Source organism: Branchiostoma floridae, chromosome 16, assembly GCF_000003815.2.
Source record: "Branchiostoma floridae strain S238N-H82 chromosome 16, Bfl_VNyyK, whole genome shotgun sequence".
NCBI classification, from domain to species: domain Eukaryota; kingdom Metazoa; phylum Chordata; class Leptocardii; order Amphioxiformes; family Branchiostomatidae; genus Branchiostoma; species Branchiostoma floridae.
The window spans coordinates 3,154,513-3,176,955 of record NC_049994.1 but is presented as its reverse complement, the minus strand read 5'-3'; the positions used below and the strand labels follow the sequence as shown (position 1 = coordinate 3,176,955).

Genomic DNA, 22,443 nt, shown 5'->3' with positions numbered 1-22,443 from the left:
GAGGGGGTAAAAAAAGGAGGGAAAGAGGATAAAAAGAGAGAATAAAAATTAAAAAAAAAAAAAAAAAAAAAAAAAGGAAAAAATAAAAAAAAAAAAAAAAAAAAAATAAATCTCAAATAAAAAAAAATAAAAAAAATATAAATAAATAAATTAAAAAATAAACAAAAAAAAAAAAACACGAAAAAAAAATAAAAAAAAATAAAAAAAAAACAAAAAAAATAAAAAAAAAAAAAAAAAACTACATCCATCCATCCATCCACCTAGTACCTAATTCATAATGAATTATTGTAATAGCTAAATTTTCAATTGTCATGTCCTTTTTAGTTATATTTATCACTCCTACTTAATCATTCCTATTTCAACTACTAGTATGAGGATCTCATCATTTCACAATATTGTTATAATTTGTTATAATTGTTTCCTTGCAGGACTACCTCATCAACTGCTGACTATAGCTGTGTTCTAGGGTTTGATATAGAGTGGCCGGTAACATACACAGTAGGGAAAGAAGAGAAGACAGCACTGCTCCAACTCTGTACCTCTCACAATAAGTGTTACCTGTTTCACCTGTCCTGTATGCCTGGTAGGTATATCATACTTGATGTCATATGTGGGTCACGAAAACGTTTTATTCAGGTGTTTTCAACTCTTTATCACACAGGCTTCTGCTGTTATTTCCCAAGCTTCAATCAAATTATTCGCAGGCACTTAAAGTGGGCTGTTGTCAATAATTATTTGTATATCGAATTTGGATTTTACCATTGGAAGTACTTTTGTTACAATGTTTTGTTCCAGGACACCAAATTTTCTCAACATCTCCCATTAAAACAATTTCTTCGGTGAATAAAAATGAAATACAAAACGACTTCATCACTCAGTCTCCTTATATAATAAATCATGCCCATCGCTTTACTCAGTTATTGACCACAGTATTAAGGATGCTGTTTTCATTAAGGCTTTCCTGGGGGACTGAAGAAGCTTCTTGAGACTGAATCTATCAAGAAAGTTGGAGTTGGCATTCAAGGGTAAGAAAGCATTGCTTTGTCGTATTACAATTGAATCAATCAATCAAATACTGTAAATGCATTTAAATTCGCGGGGATATAATTTTGTGGTAGCTGGAAAAGCATTTTTCGCAGTGGTTTTAAGTTCGCGGTAGCACTAGGCACTGGAGTCTCTTACTGCCATGGAACATTAAACCACCACGAAAGTTTCTGCATTTACAGTAGTTATTATTGTAAATTAAATAAAAGTTTTTCAAAAACGATACAATCACCCACTCAAGGGGAGAAGACATAACTCTGATGGTCCTGAAGGATGGCTAGGTACTTATTTCCACCTGAGTAAAGTGAGGAAAGAACATATGACATAGTAAGTGAAGTTAGGACAGTTGGGATAAGTGCTAGTTTCTCAAGGGCACAAGATTGGTGGCATTTCAACGGAATCAGACTCAGGACCGCTGGTAACTTATGGGGTTAAGTTTAGTTATGACATTCATCCATCCGACCTTCCATCTGTCCGTCCGTCCATCCATCCGTCTATCCATCCATCCATCTACTTACTAGTATTGAAATACAATACTTTAACACCCTGCTGTTACTCCACACTACTACCACTAAGTGTTGAAGAGATAATGTCAAAAGTTTTGTTCACTACAGGGATGTGAGGAAACTGCTACGTGACTTCGACGTTAACATGAAGGGAGGCATGGACCTGTCCAGTCTGGCCAATCAGAACACTCGGAGTGCAGAAATCTGGAGCCTCGATAACCTCTGCAAATATGTGGTAACTTTTTACATCAATACTTTTTGAATATATGTTTGTTCAAAATCTTTTGTCAAATTCAGCAATAAATTGGGTAGCTGAAAATTACTATACTGCCTCAAAAAGAATAAACCAACCCTGTGAATGCCTTAATGCAATAAACATTTTCAGCCAATGAGGGAATGGCAAATTGCAGTTTGACCAATGAGAGGGAGTAACAGCATGTCCATCAAGTATCAATTTGTGTTATTTGCATACAATCCTAATGACTTAGTGACTTTGACATGCTCAACTGTTTTTTCCAGTTAGATGTGCTTGACGTTCTGCCTGACAGTGTATAGTATTATGCTGAAAAATATGATGTCACTCTAAACATCCAGAAAAAAAATTCAAATTTTGATTATGTTGTAGAGATTGCATATTGTTTTCTGTGATATTTACCCTTCATAAATCAAATTCATTCTTGTTTAGTTAAAGCAACGACTGGATAAGGACCCAGGAGTTAGAAAGAGTGACTGGAGACGGTACCCACTTACTGCTACACAACAACAGTATGCTGCAGCAGATGCTTATGTAGGTACCAAACCTTCCCATCCTAAACTATTACCCCAAGTCCATAAATGAAAGTTCACATGTATAATTTTGTTTTCCATATCTGTTTGTTTGTCTGCTTTTCTGAATTTTCATATTTTCCACATGCTCTAATTTAATGTTCACCTTAGTCTGACAGAAATTGAAGGTTAGAGTTAACAGCAATAGGAAGTGAAGTTCATAGTTGCCAGGGTGTAACTGTCAACTTGTGGTGACAATGGACAGACATCCAATATTGTAAGGTCAATACTTTAGGAGCCTAATACTACCACCCTCTAAGCAAAGGTTAGGCTAGGTTTTGACATTTACAAGATACAATACAAAAAAGAAAGCCTGATAAAAATGACTAAAAAACGTTTAAAAACAGCCAGAGCTTAACCTCTGCTTGGAGAGTAGTCACTACAGTACTAGTTTAAGTACACTATTGTTTTGGTGTGCTTTATAGCCATGCAATGTACAGTCATGTAGTAAGTTGTTATATTCTAACTTGGTCATATTGTTCATTGAAATTTCCCAGTGTTACCCACAAAGTTAACTTTGAAAGTATCTCAAAGATTTTGTGTATGTTGTTGTACACCAACTTTATCTATTATTAGCCTATAAGAAGGATAATTTTCACTGCTATTTTTTTCAGGCTGGTCTTCTTCTTTATACCAAGTTGACACAGACAACAGGTAAAGGTGGTGAGGACAGAAAATGAAAAATCTTCCTACAGACACAAAACATGAAAGAAAAGTGTAAATAATAACAAGAAACTATGAAGCAAGGAAGTAAAAGTGAAATGAGAAATGATTATAATGCAAGAAAAGGATGTTGATTTCCATAACTTCCTTTTTATTTTAGTATGACAACAGAGCATTGTTTTTTTTTATGTATTTATTTGTTCTTGACATGATACATTGCAATGTATAAGATCTACAAAATGTACGTTGTAGGTTACCCAGCTACTCTTGGGCTACAAATATGTGCTAACATTGAATATAATATAATTAAAACTTAACACTTAAAGTTCCCCTTTATTCATGGGGTAACTTACATATTGTATAATATACTGTTTTCAAATGGATTTAGCCATATTGAGGCAACGATAATTGATGATTTTGTTAGTTTGAGTGCGACTGACATGATACATATAACGTTTGCATTTAATGTATATATTGAGAATACATGTTAAGATATATTGAAATGTTTTCATTCATAGTTTGCCATTTAACCCTTTCAAAATGCAGTCATGATATATTATGTTACATTTCATGCATAATAATTATAGTATTTCTGCAGCAGCTGCAATTGTTTAACCTCTCTTATATATACATAATTATTTATGATTTTCTAAGGAACTATAAACAGAAAAGTCTGCTGCTATCACTGATTCTGCCACATACAAGGCTTAGCCATGACATCAATGACATATTGTCAATTTTGTACAGTAATGACTTTACAATTTGATCAGTATAAACTGCTAGTTTCATACACTGTCAGGAAGAATCCATAATACATTGATTATTAATCTCCAACCAGATCCACGGTGCGTAATGTATAGTATCAAACTTCCCGTTTGACTCCCTAAGCCGGCTACACTCCTTGGCCAGCTTTGATACTATCTTATGGCACTGTAGGATCTGCTTGGAGATTATTGATTATACTGTCATTGAAGAATGGCTCAAGTTCTGTAGTTTTGAAAATATCTACAACATGCTTTGTTAAACAAGAACATTCTCAGACTGTTGATTTTTCTGTAACAGTTACATGTACTCCTAATGTTATTAACAATGAGTCAGTCTGCTATAAAAAAATTAGAAGTAAAGTTTTTATTTTAATGATTAATCGGTACACGTGATCATGATGATACAGCGGTTAAAGCAAAAAGCAGATATTAAAAATATTCACTTAGTATATATAATCAATTACAGATCTGATCTGCTAATTCGAACAACAATGATAATAATGCTTAATCCAATCTGCTATAATCCTTTGCTTACGAGTTGTTAAATATACCTCGGATGTAAACAAAAACTCGCTTGAATTTGATAAATTATAAGGACCAATCTACTTCTTCTTTACCAAGTTCCTTCAAGGCCAAATTAACCCTTGAGAAACACTTGCAGTCCTTGAACTTGCTGGCGGACAGTGGGGACGGGTGGGCAGTCTTGACCACTCGGTGTTTGGTCATGTCCACTAGTTTCTCCTTCTTGTGAGCAAACCCTCCCCACAGTAGAAACACCACCCCCTGGGTGTGGTCACTCACAGCCTTGATGGCAGCATCGGTGAACTTCTGCCAGCCAATCTTAGCGTGGGAGTTTGGCTTGTGGGCCCTGGAGAAGATAATTAAGGAATTTCAAATATAATTTAGATTATTTATAATTTAAAGTAACATTTGCAAGCAGTTACAATTGAAAATGTTTTCCTTCAAATGGTGTAGCCAAAATGCTCTTTTAATTGTTTAATGAAAAAGTCACAATATTGTGACCAGCTCCACTAGCTTTGTCCTACCACTTACTACATAATGTAATCAAACACCACAGGCTACTTTACCAGTAATCATGGTGACATTGGCATCAAGTTGCTGATACCGAAAATTGAATGTAGATACTAAAAATGTCCAAATTATGTTTGAAAATAGTACTTGGAAGTAATCAAAGTCTATTTTGATATCTGTATAGCTTATGATAAGTGGAGCTGATCATATACATGTAGCAGTTAATAGGCTGAACAACCTCATAACTTTCTTTTGAGCGTCAAAGTGTCCTATACTTAATGTCCTACACGAGGAAGCTAGGCATTTTCACCTGAGTGAAGTGAGGAAAAGTCATGCAAAATGCCTTTTTCAATGGATTTGAACCCAGGACCACTGCATGGCAGGCCAAACACACTGCTGTTATTTAAAATTACATTATCAAGTGTGGAGTCTAACTAGCTAGGGTGAACCCGCAGGACAAATTTTGCTTGTGATGATTGTCCGACTGCCACCTACCCGTGCCAGGTATCCCAACAGTTTAAAAAAAAGTAAAAGTTGCCCGTGCATCTATGCAGATGCTTAGGGTGGCGCCCATCTCCACTTCAAAGCCCTGGGGCCACACATTTGTGCAAGTCACTACAGCAGGGGGCTGGTCCGCTGGTAGTGATGTGTGTTTAACTTCCATACTCTTCCTCATTAGTGCTAAGTGCTAAGCAAAGAAAGCAGCACGTACCATGTTCAGAGTCTTTGTTATGACTCGGCCGGGATCGAACTCACGACCTACTGAATGCAAGGCTAACACTCTACTCACTCGGCCATTGCAACAGTCTCTAGCGATCCCAACAGTACTGAGTAATATAATCAAGTACTGTATTCTTCGATGTAGGTTAGACATCCAGGTAATAAGATACGCCAAAAAGTAGTTACTCAAGCAACTGGATATGGTTTGTGCAAATGAGTCAATTAGCTCCTGTTGTTTTACTAACTGTGTCTTAGCCTTGCTATCCTTTGGAATCCAAATTGTCTTCAGTCTGAATTGTCTTACAACGTTTCCTATTGGACATCTGAAATTGTCTTCATTCATAGTTAGAGTAGAAAAGACTTGTTTCTTCCAGATCACTTCAGTGTCACTGACGAAGGATAGTGGATTCTATCCGAAACGTCTGACCGTTTCAAAACTATATCCAGCTGCTTGAGTAACTACTTTTTGGCGTAAGTACTGTATTCTACTTATCATTAACTACAAACTGCAGTTCTGTTGATACTTACTGTACAGTTAGAGTAGCGTTCAGAAGTAGGACTCCTTCTTTAGCCCACTTCTCCAGACAGCCGTGATGGGGAGCGGTAAATCCTGGAATGTCAGAACTCAGCTCCTTGTAGATGTTTTTGAGAGAAGGAGGAATCTTCACACCAGGACGGACTGAGAAGGACAATCCGTGTGCCTATACAGAAGATGTACAGAGCAATAATTCTGTTAATCATGAAAATTACTACATGTAGTTGTAGCATATTTTTTGCGTGTGTGTCTGACTCTGCAGGGCTCGAAATTCACTTTTGGGGTTAGGTACCGGTGCACCGGTGCACCCAGCTTAACAAATTGGGTGCACTCAAAAATTTTTGGGTGCACCACTTAAATTTACGTAGAATGTCAAGGAAACCTAATAGCAAAACTTAGTACAAGCTATCAAATTGTTAAGTAACATGACAGACATTTTTATTATCTTTCTAACACTTAGATGTCAAGACTATGATGTATACTAGTATACTTGATATCTTAACATACATAGACCTAAGATAATATTTGGGTGCACCCTGTGCACCCACAGTTCCAATTTTGGACGCAATTGGGTGCACATGCACCCAGTATTTCGAGCCCTGCTCTGTAATTGCAAAATCAAGAGAAATGATTGCATTGTACAACAGAATTGTTATGATGGCAAACTTGATAAACAGTATATTCCGCTCAATTTAATGTTTGGAAAGATGGATTTACAATACATCATTATAAACAGCAGTAATTTTGACCTGACCTGGTCAACATCATGGTAAGGGTCTTGTCCAAGGAGAACCACCTTAACCTGGAGCACAAAATATTGGCTGATAAAACATTGAAAACTGAAATGCATGATTGTACTGTATACTACTGGAAAGACAGAAAAAGATTAGATTGATAGAATAATTTGAAAAATGCATAATCAAGGAACCAATCAATTTTTCCATTGATAAGTAGCACAAGACCCTCAATAGCTCCAGATGTGTCAAATACATTGTATAATACCCTGCTGGTAAACAAAATAAAATGGAAATACTATTTAAACAGACACTCAGGCACTTGTTCTGACTCTCAATGGCCAAACTGCTATTGCCACGCTATCTTAAGCTGTAATGAATGATCTAGACTAAGTGAATAACAGAGATAGACATATTATGCTTCTTGACCTAACCTTGTCTATTGGTGTAAGGTTGAACGCATTGAAGATAAGATCCTTTGGTGGGAAAATTTCCTCTCCTTTTGCATAGTCAGCAGACAAGGATTCCTCAATGCCCTTAAAGTAATCTTTCTCAAATTCTTCCTTCAGTCTTTCCTTCCACGTGTCATCTTTAAGAAATGAGGACAGATCCAAGGAACCTGCTGAAGATGCTCCACCTTTCTTTTCTGAAAAATATGATACAGACATATATCTACATGTAAATATGCTTTGTTTATTTGTCTTCTTCTGTTCCAAAACAAACAAACAAAAAAGGTTTGATAGCTGTTACCATGATAGTAACTGGTAAGGTAGAAGACAGCCTGTGGTATTTAAATATCTAAGGTATAGCAAGTGGCAGGACAAAGATGGAGGGGCTGGTCACCATACATGCATATACATTGTACATGTACATGTATGCTAATATACAAAATGTATTTAATGTAAAAAAAATAATAATAATTAACGGCTTTATTTGTTAGGCAAGACGATGTGAAGGTAAACAAAAAGGTTTGTAATGATAAGATATTAAAGGTTAAACAAGTCAAGGTACAAAGTAGTGTCATACCTTTTCCTTTTGAATCATTCTTCTTTGCCACTTTAGCCTTGGAAGTTGATTCCGCAACAGCTTTTCTCTTCTTAGGAGGCATGGGTCAGTGTGCGCACTGTCAACGTACTGGTAAAATACTTGGACATAAAACACAGAGACATAGACTCAAATCTAACAGCCATCATGCAGATACTGAATGTTTTAGCTGTTTTTAACAGTGATATGTCCACTGTGTATTCATAATTACAAATTACAATGATCCATTTTACCCGTTCTCCTACGCAGAGGGACCACAGTTGGTCGAAACTCCCCAATAGGCTGAGTTGGCTAGCCGTTGGGGACCATGCGTATATATGAGGAGGATTATACCATGAAAATAATCAACAAAGTTTTGAGTTGAATGTTCTGAATGTTTGCCTTTTGTCAAGGATATGGGTGGTTCTAATTTGACTATTAAAATGTTACTTTAATAATTCATAGTGGACTTAATCACATTGGAACATAAATATGTAATGGAACAAAACTTATGTTATATTTCATGCGTAGTCAAGTGTCATTATACACAGAGCATATACAGATAGATCTATTATGAACAATAAAAAATGTGAACATTTAGAATTGTTAGAGAGTATTCTCATTTACATTATTGCTAACATTAACAGAGAATAATATCATTAGGCTATACATTATGCGAGATTACAGTGACATCAAGAAAATTATTTGTCAATCCGATACATGTAAATCTTAACACAGGACTGTGTACGCTCAAAGCTAACAGTAACATTGTATAACCAGGAAGTAACAAAATGTAGAGATTGCTGTCAAATTGTAAACACATTAGACCAGATAATATACCAATATTCAAGCAGATGAAGAGGATACCTAATAATCATGTCATTTTCTTACATGAGAATGGTAATTAATGTGCATAATACAAACCAGGAATGTGAAGATGACTGCCTGTTGTAGCTAAGGTGTGCTGCTGCCAATGTACAATGTACATCACAGTACAATGGGGGGTCAATGACCCCATCCTTTCACTCTGCATCAACAACAGTCTGGTGACCTTTCAACCCTGGACTGATACACTTTAACAAAGGGGGGGGGGGGTGCCCAGTGCTACATTTTGTATTCTTCATGTGGTACAGATTACCATACAATTTATGTTTAAAACAATTGTTGTATGAATTCCTGAATGTGTATTAAAGAGCTTTCAAAATTTAGATTTGCAAAAAGTCTTGGGTAATGATAAGGGCCTATACAAATTCTAAAGGATAAATTTTCGTCATGAAAAAAAGCTGCCAATTTGTTGACAATATGATATAAACAAGGAGATTTTATCAAAAAGCTCCTTGATATAAATGAAAACAATTATACTGCAAATATAATGATAAATGTATTCTTTGTGAGGAGCTTGTCAACTCGATTAACTGGTTACTATAATAGGCATTTTGCACTTAATAATTGTACTGGAAAGTTGTAATAGTGCCTTTATAATTACTTAAAACATGAATTTTATTTTCAGAAAAATCGGAGCAATTCCGACAACTATTTTTTATTAATTTGATATGAATTAAAGAACCTACAATGTACTAGACTGTGGATCATGAATGTGCTAGCTATGGTGGTTGCTGGCAAAAAATACAACTAAACTCATATGGCATAATAATATACTTTTTATTGTTATCCTCAAAAAGTTCACCATTTACATTAAGTTCACCAAATTTTCATCTTATTTTACACAGCTCTGATTAGTAATGAAATATAGTAAAATAACCTTATATCCACAACATAGAAGTCAAATTGCCCATTGTTAATATAGCCCTAAGATGCTATCTAATTATGTATATATAATGTTCCCTTGTCAATACATTTTACCACTTTCTCCTGTGTGTACAGTGTGTTTATGTGAGTGCAAACAAAATGCCGTTCAACAATAAAATTGTCATCATCCTTACAAATTGTAAAGACACTGCCATTCTCTTTTAATTTGCAATCAACAACCAAACCAATAACCTCATTTCAAAAATGTTATACCAACATACAATATAGCTTGAAAGTTGATGGATTGAATAATCATAATGTATTCACTGAAAACAACAGTATATTATGTGATCATATGAGAAGATGATACATTTTCTTTTGGCATTGAAAAAAATAAACCATTTCAAGAACTGTGTCTAGTGAACGTGGAAGGCAGAGCCAATCCCTCTATCTCATTTCAGGCCTTTTACCTCCCCAACCCAAGTCAATTACCCATTCTTTCACCTGGGTGCATGAAATGAGAAGATTTGTGTTGCGAGTGACTTTTCCAAGGACACAACGTGTAGCCAGGAATACTAGGAATCAAATCTGTGAAATCTAGGGTCCACCAGCATATCCATTTTGCAAGCTGACATGAAAGATAAGCTAAGCCTTCAGAAAAAAACACTTGCATAGAGCATTAAACAACATGCACATGTACACAATACAGCTCTCTAAGCTAGTAGTGAGAAAACCTAATCAAAAGCAAAATCATTTTGAGTCTACCCATCATCAACCCTATAATTCAATGGTAAGGAATGTTGTGTTTGCAGGGTTGTAGCCAGCCTGAAATCATTTTCAGTCCCCTTGATTTTGAATGGGAATCCCATCAAGCACCGAAGGCATGACGTGACGTTGCGCGTCATTTCTAGGGGGTCTGGGTCCCAGAATATTTTCAAATCAAGACCCTCTGAAACACTATTTCCTGCAAATGTTGCTTGTAGACTAAGCTGTTCAATTGCATCTGTTTTGTTGAAGAAGAACACATGGGTTTCAGTTTTTTTCATATCTTTACATATCAATTTTTGTCTGTCCCAGAGGACGGAATGGGAAAACTTTTTTCAGTCCCCAGCTGCAAAATTCCTTCAAAGGACTGAAGGACAGGTGCTGGCTACAACCCTGAGTGTTTGAAGTGGTTTTAACTTAAGTTTGTGTCAGGGCTGTAGTCACAAAATGTACAGTTTTTAAGTTTGCAAAAAACTGAAAATTTCAAGAATTTTAATAATCAGATGCATTTTTTCAAACAAACTGTTTTCATCTTAGGCTTTTTCTACTTAATGTTACTTTCACATACCCCCCAACCAAAAAAATAAAATTAGCAAGGCCTTTTAAATTAGTAGATATTCTAACAATAGGCACTTACATGTACTGCACAATTGATTATCTCTTATTATCTTACAAAATTCAGCATTGTTCAGTGGTTATATACTTGTGCCTTTATTGCACTTTAGCAATCTGGAATATATGATGAGTATATACTACTAGTAGTGTGTTTGCTGTCATGTACAATGTTACTATAAAGTAATTGAGCATGGTAGTAGCTACAATAAGTGTATTCATGGTTCAAACTGCTCATGCAGTAAAGTGTATTGTGGGTAAAAGGTCAAAGTTGAATTCCCCTGACGCATAAACAAAATATGTCTGGACATACATTAAGCATGGTCTAGAGGAGATCTGTTTAAACTATAAGTTAGAGGTCTCATCTTTGCATAATTACACAATTATTAGTATTACGTCATTTCTTTAAGGACAGTTTGAACCATAAATTTGCTTACCACATTCAAAAGCTAGTTCATGACATGCAAACACACTATAGGTCATGTGACGTAAAAGCCATGGTAGACAGTATCTAAGGTTCATAATTACATTGACTACAACTTACACTTTACAAATTCAAATTCACCTGCCAACTACCAGGAGGTTTAACCATTCAATATGGCGGACAGGGATCTCTCCTTTTCAAAATTTTTGTCTGCTTACTTAATTCGACAAAGGCTAGTGGTCGATGACTTCTAAAAGGGATACAATTTTGAAATTATACCCCCTTGAAATGTTATTTCAAACACTTTGAGTGGCAAATTTCTAAATTTTCAATTATTGTATTCAAATTTTGTTTTCAAATTGATTGCACTGTTAATTAAAACAGGAGAGATCCCTCAGGACAGTGGATGATAAGCTATTCCACTGTTTGAACTGCACATGCATAGTGTGATGCATTGTGGGTAATAGGTAAAAATTGAAGGCCCCTAAGATATAACATACTTAGTCTAGTAAAACATTTCTGGACATGTATTAACATAATACATGTCTTGATAAGAACTGTTTACAAATTATGGGCCCTCACCTTTCAACTTGGGCATAAGGGGTTCAAACAGTGAACTGGCTTACACCTCATAGCCAATTACTGAGTGCTACTACATGTACCTAATAGTTTAGTACTGTACAGACAGCATCCTCCTACACACGGTCCACAACCAGCTAATCGCCTATGTGGGGACTCTCCTATCTGAAGGGCCACCCCCGGTTACTTCGAGCATCGCCACAAACCAGCTGTCAGCCAATCAGAGAATAGCCTTTCAGTTTTCAAAAGGGATATTTATAAGCAGCGGTCAGTAACCGAGGGGGGGGCCTACAGATACATGTAGCAGGGTTCCAAGATAAGCGATAAGCCGGTCGGAGACCGTGTGTAGGAGGATGTACAGAGAGAAGCCTTGGAACAAACCAACTCTTCTAGAGCTAAGGAAGGACCAAAAGGCTGCTAACATCTCCTATTGTGAGCCTTCTGATCCTTCCATATCCTAATCATCTCTGGTGGCGTCACCATATGTGCTGTCAGTATCCTCTTATATGTACAATAATTATACCCCACCCTCCAGTTATGGAAGTCCTTATGTCCCTGTGGCACCACACCGATTTTCTCAAAGCACGTTGCTACAAAGACGTCTTCTAGATAAAGGTATTGCATATCTAAGGATGTCCGATACAGCTCTCCGCAAATGTCCGTAGACACGATGTATCCGGTTCCCGAACAGAAGGGCGGGTACTTGTTACCCGGATACGTTTCCTTCGGCATGTACCACTTAGATTTGGGGTTGCGGATTGGTGCTCCTGATATCACATACCCCATGGCCATCCGGCGAGCTTTCTCAGTAGGAAGGGCCTGTAGCACCTTTGCAAGGTTCGCAAAGCTCACGTACATGTCGTCGTCGGTTTTCATGAAGAATTTGGAGTGGGCGCAGTAGTTTGAGACCCATCGGAGGCACATGACGGTTTTAAGCGTCAAGTTGTGGTAGGTGTCGACGAAATCTTCTTGTATAATGTCGCCGAACTGTTCGTTTTCTTTTTGTACCAAAGCTTGCATCTTGGGGTCGCTGGTCTTACCGAGGGCGAAGAGGCGCTTGACGACAAATCCGGGAGCGCTATTCTCGCTGCCCCACGTTTCGCGGATTGCTCGCCGGTTCTCTACGTTCTTGTGGATGGTGCTGATGATCACGATGAGAAAAACGTCCTGGTCCGCACACTTGTCGGGATGGTTCATTGTCAACTTGTAGGGGTGTGGGTTTCTGTGCGATCCAGATTCAACCTCCGTGTTTAGGTCTAGCTCTGACTTTATGGATTTCTTAGGTTCGGGAATATCTGGCTTCTTCTCTTCAATCTTTTCTTCAGGTTCCTTTGGTTCCTCTTTAGGTTCTTCCTTAGGAGGCTCTTCCTGCTTTTCTTGTTCTTTTTCTTCTTCTTTCTTTTCTTCTTCCTTCTTTATTTCTTCCTTCTTGTCTTCTTCTTTCTCCTGCTCTTTCGTTTCAGTTTTCTTTTCCTCGGCTGGTGGCTCAATATCCTCCTTCTGCAACACCTCGTTTTTCGCGGGATCGTTTTCTTCCGTACCCTTTTCTTCGCCTGGCGCGACGGGAACGGACTCGTTGTAGGGGTTATCCAACGGTGTCTTTTGGCTCGCTTCTACGATCGCGGCGGCTTCGCCGCGGGTGTTGTTAACCAAGTCTGCGCCCTGTACAGAATGTAGCACGTCCTGTACGGTCTGGCTACGTTTGGAGGGCGCGGGACTGGAGTTTGTCCTCCTGAAGTTATAAATCTCCGGATGAAGGTAAGAAAAAATGAAGACGGTGCCAACCAAACAGAAGGCAATGAGAACCTGAAACTTTACTATAGTCTTCATCTTGTTTTCTTTCAGCTTATTTCGTTTATACAATGAGATCTTGCACTAGCTTCTTCAAACTTTCAAAGGGTGGCAGGTCTTGAACTTGACTTGATAGTAGAAATGTCAGCCTTAGGTTGAAGGGAGGTGTCCTAGATGGAACACCAATGTCTGCATTGCTCAGTTACTTCTTTTCTAGAACAGCACCTGGAAATGATAGAAGAAAGACACATTCACCTACATGTAAAATGTTGTATCAAATATGCTGTAAAAAATGGTTACTAGCGAGGATTTTATCCTAAGTACCAATCATAATACTAGAATGTACAATTTGATATCAATAATTACTATCATTATCAGAAGTAAAATTTCTGGTAAATTAAATCCTTGACCTTAAAGACTACATACATACAAAAGATGACAAAATCAACCAAGCAAATGGTTGATAGGTTGAGTAAGTTTCAGGAATACATGTAAAACTTGAAATAATTCCCTCTGATTTTATTCTCATACTCATAGCCGTACCCATTTCTACATTATTTTGAGTAGGGCTGTGTACCTAAACAAATTTCAGGTACAGGTACAGGTACACGGGTTAAGGTACAGGTCCGGACCTGCACCTGTACCAAAAAAAGTTTAACCAAGTATATGTATGTTAAACATGTAGCTAACTGTCTTTTCTTGTCATCTTTGTATGGGGAATTACATATTTGAATCTCATAACAATTTCTTTGCAAGTTTTCTTAAGTTTCAACTGCAAGATTATCGCCATTGTCATTGTTGGCTTGGGATTTACTTGTCCAGCAGTCTTAGAAAGTAGTGTTTAATAGTGATTTAGTTTGTTTAGGTACAGGTACAGTTACACAGATGTTTAGGTACGGACCTATACCTAAACAATTTTCTAGGTACGGTACAGGTACGGGTATTTAGGTACACAGCCCTAATTTTGAGTAAAGTGAAGAAAGACATAAAAGTGCCTTCCCGAAGGACAAAACATCAGTGGTAAGTCAGGAGATTCAAATTAAACACTGGATTGAACCAGGACTTAGCTATAGACCAAACAGCCTTATGCCAATAAGATACCAGTTTTTGTGCCTTTAAAAATCTTTATCTGATATGCTGACAAACATAAACCATTCTACTTAATGCCAAATTCAGGCAGATCAGCGATAGTCCCCACAAAAGACTACATCGATTTCACATCAGCTAGATAGAAACAATTGTCTGAATAATTTATTGTTATCGTCTAACAGAAAGACATTCATGTCATAAAAAGGGTTTAACTTTGGCTTTCCCAGCATAGAAATTCCTCTCACAACACTCTGTAAATGCTTGCTGTTTGGGTTAATCTGAAAAGTGAAAACTTTTTCTAAGGTACATGCAGGGTTCGAAATACACATACTTAAGTTGCAATTTGCACTTAATTTTCAAGATTTGCACGTAAAAATATTCTGAACTTGGAATCTTGCATGTTGGAAATACCTGTCCTATAGTAAAAATACTTAGGAATTAGACACCCTACTCTTAGACAGAATGACATATGGACGTGTCTTTTTCTTTTTCTTGTTTTTGCCGGTAACTTTCTCTGGTAGCTTCACTACGATGTAATCAAACTTTGCCAATCCAAGCTAGCTACCCTTGTCGCGATTGCTGCCTAGTTGTATTTTGCATGTAAATTTTTCAAATTGCACGTAAAATTTTGGCCAACTTGCAATTTTGCATGTAGCAACAAAACAGTACTTTGATCCCTGACATGTATATGATTTGTTTTAAGGAACAACAAACTAAAGTCAACTGCAATAATACAATGTATATATGGCATGCTCATATCATGGAATTCAACATATCAGAAATACAACTTTTACAGCACAGCAAATTTTATCTGAAAATTGCAATACTATAGTTCTTGAAATTTTTACAGGAGTTTTGGGTTCACAGTTTTCACACTAGAAAGGCAACATTTTTGAAAAAATGCAGGATGTGGGCGAAGGGAAAAGAAAGGAAAAATCGCAAGAAAAGAAACAACTAGAATGACAACATTTTCGCGAAAATGCAGCAAGTCTTTCCCGTGGCCTTTTTTGAAGTTTAAGTCAAACTATCTTACACACAATAGTAACTGCCATTAGGTGCCCCGTATTCTCGTTTCACCCCTATTCTCGGCCTTTACCTGACGTCACGGGTTGTGCTGTGTAGCAATTATAAAGCTGAAATTCATGATCAGGTCCGGTACCGTACCGTAGCCTCCATTCCAAATTTGACTTAACGCCGCAGGCGACAGACATCGACGACACAGTATTTGGCTGCCGGTATGGTCCGAGGCGTTGACGAGCCCCCCTCCCCACATGGACCGTCCGACCGTTTAAACGCCGTCTTTTCAGGGCAATTAAAAAATAAATAAAAAGGCGTGTAAACTGAACGATGCTCTGTTTGCAAGATAAAATTGTTGTAAATATCAAAAAAGAAAAAAAAAGGACAACTAAAAGAAAGTTGTGCCCGCCCGGAATCGAACCAGGGTTGACCTAGCGAAAAAAGCGCAAACGCAGCTGGTGCTTTAGCCATTCGGCCAAGCTTGCCGTAACGTTGTTGCCGGCATTTTAACAGGTACATGTATACAAATGCAATGCGTTGCTTGAACACGTCCGTTCACTGTTTAATTTGCAAGATTCCAAGGTCCCATTTTCTGAAGATAATGTTTTTCTGTGCAAATTTATCAATCTTGTTCATTCCGTGGCGGGCAACTTCTTCCTTGAGCGCCTGTTTGGTTGAATGCATGGCCGATTTACTGCCGCGTCTCAGCTGCTATTATAAAACTGGATGCCGAATGACATTTTGTGTTCTCTGCGTTGATAGGTCCAGCTCTGACGTACACCCGAGACAGTCTGAATTTAGGCCAATCAAAAAGCTGGGAACGCGGAGTATTTGCTAACAGCTTCCATTTTTCTGAGTTTTGATTGGCTATTATCAAAATGGATGCCGATTGTGTCCTGCGCGTTGATAGGTTCACCTCTGACGTACAACCGAGAAAGTGCGACTTTAGGCCAATCAAAAAGCTTGAAATATGGAGTACATGGAGGCTTCCATTTGTTTCTGATTTCCGGTGAAATACTTGTAAGAAAACTATATGTGTGGCTTCGCCCACATAATTAGCCTATACATAGCTACCAGTAGAACTTAAAAAAAGGTGTTTCCAATACAGTGCAGTATGTTACAGTAACTATATATAGCAATGCCTTGAATTTACCTAATCCCTTGAATTTTACCATTGCAAAAACAAATTAGATAACTGTGAACTTACAGGCATCTACAGTAACTACATAAAAAATATATGCAGGCTGTAGTTTCGGGAAAAACGTCATCATTTAATAACATGGGATTGATTTTAAAAATGTATTTTTGTAAGCTGAAAAGTACAAATGAATTTTTATCGACAATATGGTCTCCATACACAAAGAGTGCAATGGAAAATACTTGAAGTTTAACCACTTAGACAGCCCAGGTCAAAAAGTTTTTCACATGACCTCATGACCTTAGGCCACACCGATTTAATTTCTTGGTTCACGGATTCGCTCGCTCCCATTTTTTGGAAAAAAAAATAAAAATAAAAATTACTACTCAGCAAATTTTCACCATTAATGAAACCATTCACCAACTTTCTGGTGTAGCAAATTGGCCTTTATATTATAAGCTCCTTAAACTATGGGTACAGGTGCTGTTAATGTACAAAAATAGTGTTTTTGTACTTTTTTCAAGCTGAAAACTTTTTTTCTTTATGTTTTGGATTAGCCGTTACCTTTACCCCAACCATTTTACATTTTTTTTTTTTTCGCCCTCTCGCTCCATATTTTTTATGAAAAAATCCGTGAACCAAGAAATTAAATTGGTGTGGCCTTATTATATTATGTCTGGGTACACCTACCACTAGATAAACTTGTTTTCAGACAGACAATGCAGCTGAGAGACACAATGGGTTAGACAAGCCCCCTGGGTTGCCATAAGCCAGTTATCGTAGGCACAAATCACTTCCGACTTGTGTATTTTATCAGAGAGATTAAAGATATGTCCTGTAGTGTAGACTAAATACTTTCAGCAGGTTCAACTTAATATATTATAGGCGGAGGGAAAAGGGGGTTTTCATTGGTGTACCACTGCAATTTAATGATCTACGGTACCAGGGCTGGTCCAAAAATCATTAATTTTCCTTTTACTTTAAAAAAAAAAAAAAAGCACGATATCTTAACCCTGAACTGGCTGAAGGTTCTATATATACATGTAGGCACTACGTTCAACATGTTTCCAATTTTCTATGTTACAAAAACATGATTCCTCACTCATTGCAGGGCATTAGCTAAAGGTGACTGAGTAAGACAGGATGATTGATGAACATACATTTACAGTATGGTGCTCAGGCAGTTCAGAGGTTATTTGAGAGCAAAGCAAACATGCTGGCTTCAAAGTTGAATGTATAAAATTCAAATTCCTCCAGCGCACAGGAAAGGGCATGAAAAACAACTCAAGTTGGTACTAATCTCCAAGCAGATCCTACGGCAGCATAAGATAGTATCAAAAGCTGGTAGAGGAGGGAAGCCGGCTTAGGAGTGTGTTTCACTACCGGGCAAATGTACACCTCTTGGCTGACTACACTCCCTGGCCAGTTTAGTACTATCTTATGCCATCGTAGGGTCTGCTTGGAGATTAGTTGGTACTACTTAGTACTGTAAATATCCAAATGTCTGCAGTGGTTTTAAACTTTTATTTTTACCGCATTTGTCATGACCTCTCTAAAGCAGAAGTGTAGGTGTGAATATGCGCGCCCGGTGAATTAACAACTGTACTCCAGAATGGTTTCCGACGCTAAACTAAGACAAACAAAAAAGCCTCTTTTCATGCCTCTTCTTGTAACCTGAACTGAATTTACTGTATGAGGTGAAGCATTTATGACAGCTGTTATGGAATACATGCATGATAAACAAAAAAATTGGCAAGAAACAAGTACATTGGTATTTGCCACATCTATTGTCACATATGTCTCTTTTCTGTTGGGTAAAAATTACCTGGGGGACTATTGTAATCAAAGGAGAAAAAAAAGGGGAAGCTTTTTGTAGAAGTTTGCATTAAACATGACGGCACAATGTAGTACTTATTTGCATTTTATCACAAATCATTAAAAAAAAACATGAAATTAAGACCACCACACACATTTTAAGCTTGACAATGAAATACTAGTACAGCAGCAGGTAGCATCTAGCAATAGGGTATATCACCTTTCTATTTGGTTATAATGCAAATATCCTTTACCTGTAACAATGATAATCCCTACCTGTATGTGCTTAAAATTATTACAAGCTTGAGCATGGCGTCCTTGAAACGTGTACACATTGTCACTATGGGTAAAGTTTAACCATACTCGGATCGGGTACCTTTCATATATATGGTAATGTGAACTTTTCATTAGACAATCTCAAAGCTGTCTTTAGGGGTCTTGCTGTTGTACTGTAAATTTTTAAATATTTGCGTTGGTTCAATTTTTGTGGTTATTCTTTTGTTTTTGCTCTATACTATTGTCTTGACTGCAACCTTAAAATACATTTAATCCATTCAAAATTGATTAAATATACTTATACTAGGAAATTACACACCGAGGAGACGTCCATTTGTTGAAAGCCATTTTTTAAAAAACTGTTCACAATCAATATTTAAAAAATACTGTCCATGGGGAATGAAGAACATGCGTCATGCAATGGCACTGGCAGGGCTCGAAAAAATTTTTTCTGCAATTTTTTCTACATTGAAAATTACCTGCACCTGACAAATTTTACCTGCACCATTATGAATTTTGGAAGTAAAGTCAAACCTGTACATGTATTAGCGGCCACCTTTGCATAGCAGCCACCTGGCCATAGTGGCCACTATTCTCGGTCCCTTGGATTCGTAATGATTAAGAAATAGGCTTAGCGGCCACCTGTTCAATGCGGCCACGGCCACACGATTTTCGGTCCCGTTGATACAGAAACACTGCCTGTTGCAACCATACTGCAGCCGTATGTTACCCTGCTTCGAGTTTGAAATTATAGTTTGCGAGGATTTAGAGTTCCTGACAGGGTCATTTTAGCGGTAGCAGAAGGTATGCATGCCTTGAGCATTAAACTTTAAAGTGCAAGTCTTTGTCGGTGAATTTACCGTTCGAGACAATGTTACTTGGTGAGAAAGATTAGTGGGAACTGAAATCATGTGTAGCTTGCTCATGGTCAATCAACATTTTCTCTATAGTGGCCACCTGTCTATAGTGGCCATATTTCTCCAGCCCCTTGAACGACCGCTATAGACAGGTTTGACTGTATGGATCATACTAAAATTGTTCAGGAACCATTGCTATTTTTTCTTAATAGGTGGTACCAGTCAATGCAGCTAATAACATCAATCTACATGTACACCTACATTCACCTCACCGGTCCCATAGCCTCACTGGCCGTAGGGGCAGCAATGCCATCAACGTAACTCATAAGTTTTCCATCTTCGTCTATCTTCGACCAAGGTTTCTAGCTGATGTACTGTTTGTCCCAACCATTTTTTCAGGTCACTTAAGTCCAAGTCCGTCATGGACGTCCCCTAGGTCTTACACCCTCCGCCCTACCTTGCATTAGGCCTAGGAAAAAAAATGTTGTGTTTCCTGTTTCCCTACCTTCCCTAGAAAAACCTGCCGACCCTAGACTTTTTTTTGGGTGGGCAGTGAAGTCACATGGCTTCCAGTTAGAATTTTTATTCAGCCTGCTTCCTATTGAAGTAAAAACAGTCTGCTTGTCCTATCTAATGAAGGATTAATGTATCTATTGTGCACAAAATCAAAGTTTGACATTGAAAGACAAGTGTCTTCATGCATTTCAGTTTCCTTTGTTCAACTGTATTGTAATATGTATCACTAGATTTTTGGATAGCCTAAAATAAATTACAAAAAAAAAAGAAAGATAATCCCTACCTACCGACCCTAATTTTTTCAGGACTGAAACAGGAAACACAATATTTTTTTTTTCTAGGCCTTACAGGACATTGTGTATAAAACCCAATACATGGACCAACTTGTATGTTAGGTGCAGACCTACATAGACACCAAAATTTACAAAAAATATACCTGCACAGCTCCATTTTAACCTGCACTATCCTCAGCCCTGACTGACATCTCCAGCTAGTAATACTAATACAATAGGTAGAAATAGATAATTAGGTCAGCATATTGCTTGTCATAAATTAGTCTTTTTTGACAATGACAGGTACCAAATTTTGCATTAGGATGGGCCATAGACAGAACAAATTGATGTAAATAAATAAAATCATTTTAAGTTCTCCATTATTCAATGGTAATTTTTAAAACCTGTGTTGCATTTGACCTTACATGTATTTGTGAATCATAATATTAATAACATATGTCAATTTGCCACATCTCCATCGTTACACTTACAGTACTAGCAGTTGTTGTTGTCCATGTTTAACGTCTATTATTTCGCTAAAAATGATGTTAAATTCAACACACTGTTTTAATATGTCATGCATGTATTAAAATTTACTTCCTTACCATAGCTGAAAGGTTCATAATTTCCTTGTTCCTAAAACGAGTATCAGCTATAACTTATACATATTTAAACGTTATATCTATAATTGGAGGAACACAGAAACATTATAGCAATCTATTCATATAGTTATGATGGTGCTAAGTTCCCTTGAAATAACTTCATGTTCTTATTATTCATAAAAAACAATATTTCGCATGTTTGGTTCGGCCACGTTTGGGAACTAAAAATTTAGGGAACTAAAAATTATGGCAAAACAATTAAGCCAAAACAGCTCCTCAAAATCAAGATATACATCGAACCCACACGTCGCAGTTAGCTCAGAATATTCTAGATATTCTTATTGAATGTTGGAAAGATTAATTTGTGGTCTAATTCTTACCTGAAGGATAAGAAAGATGATTTTGTGTCTTCAAGTTGCTAAACTCGCCATTACAGCCGCCATCTTGGATAGCTATACATGCGCTGTTCCACTGATGCTCTAACCTCCCCACTCAGTGTGAAGTATTACACAATTTCATTACACATTCATGAAAACAAAGATAGAAGTTGCCAGAAATATAATCTATTACTATTAGGATTATTATGTATAGTATTAATTATGTTTTTAATTCAAAATTTTCATTTGTATAAAAAAATAAGTCGCAAATTTAGGGGGGTGCTGGGTAGATTGAACAGCTGTCGACAGGTTCATAGAATTCACAGGTGGGTAGTGAAAATTGGAGGGTCTATTATTAAACAGCTTTATCAAATTTTTGAAGGCGCTGAAATCTACTAATCAATAAGAAAATAACCAGGAGGTGCTACGAATTGTGATGTAGCAAAACCTACAAATAATTGGATATTCCTACATTTCCTCAATGACCTGGCCCAGGCAGATATTACCAGAGCTAAGGCCACAGCAAGTAAATTTTATGGATGGCATCCTCTGTAGACTGCAAAAATAGTGCGATAGGGCGAAAAAAACAAAAAAAAACAAGATGGGTGAAAAAAACAAGATAGCTACATTTTCAAAAATATGCACCATAAAGTTGTTATGACTGTTGTAAAAAGAATAAGAGGGACAAAACATGGTATCAGAGCCTACAAGGCATTCA

General features: G+C 37.2%; 3 protein-coding genes across 5 annotated transcripts in view; 1 reads left to right on the top strand and 2 right to left on the bottom strand.

The window, feature by feature from the left end:
* Window positions 1–2,105, top strand: part of LOC118403478 (Werner syndrome ATP-dependent helicase homolog) — a 3,859-nt gene extending 1,754 nt beyond the window's left edge. Inside the window, exons 3-6 of the mRNA XM_035802201.1 lie at window positions 429–583; window positions 956–1,025; window positions 1,659–1,785; window positions 2,070–2,105. Coding sequence (XP_035658094.1) covers window positions 429–583; window positions 956–1,025; window positions 1,659–1,785; window positions 2,070–2,105 — 388 coding nt within the window. The remainder of the gene's footprint in view (window positions 1–428; window positions 584–955; window positions 1,026–1,658; window positions 1,786–2,069) is intronic.
* A 2,125-nt stretch (window positions 2,106–4,230) lies between these two features.
* On the bottom strand, window positions 4,231–8,157 carry LOC118403699 (uracil-DNA glycosylase-like). The gene is made up of 5 exons (XM_035802474.1): window positions 7,850–8,157; window positions 7,258–7,469; window positions 6,844–6,891; window positions 6,083–6,255; window positions 4,231–4,670 (listed from the first exon to the last, which is right to left on the bottom strand). The coding sequence occupies exons 1-5, from the start codon at window positions 7,929–7,931 to the stop codon at window positions 4,391–4,393; spliced, it is 795 nt and encodes a 264-aa protein (XP_035658367.1). The 5' UTR covers window positions 7,932–8,157; the 3' UTR covers window positions 4,231–4,390.
* Window positions 8,158–10,890: 2,733 nt separating this feature from the next.
* LOC118403245 (beta-1,3-galactosyltransferase 1-like) lies at window positions 10,891–21,883 on the bottom strand. 3 transcript variants are annotated; one of them, XR_004829626.1, is made up of 3 exons: window positions 21,729–21,883; window positions 12,331–13,991; window positions 10,891–12,074 (listed from the first exon to the last, which is right to left on the bottom strand). XR_004829626.1 is itself a non-coding variant. In XM_035801851.1 (3 exons), exon 3 carries the CDS (start codon window positions 13,803–13,805, stop codon window positions 12,393–12,395), a length of 1,413 nt encoding a protein of 470 aa, XP_035657744.1. In that variant the 5' UTR covers window positions 13,806–13,991; window positions 20,911–20,973; window positions 21,729–21,825; the 3' UTR covers window positions 10,891–12,392. The 3 variants fall into 3 exon arrangements, 2 of the variants coding, with proteins under 2 accessions (XP_035657744.1, XP_035657743.1); XM_035801851.1 differs by adding an exon at window positions 20,911–20,973 and having other exon boundaries at window positions 10,891–13,991; window positions 21,729–21,825; XM_035801850.1 differs by having other exon boundaries at window positions 10,891–13,991.
* Between the last annotated feature and the right edge of the window lie 560 nt (window positions 21,884–22,443).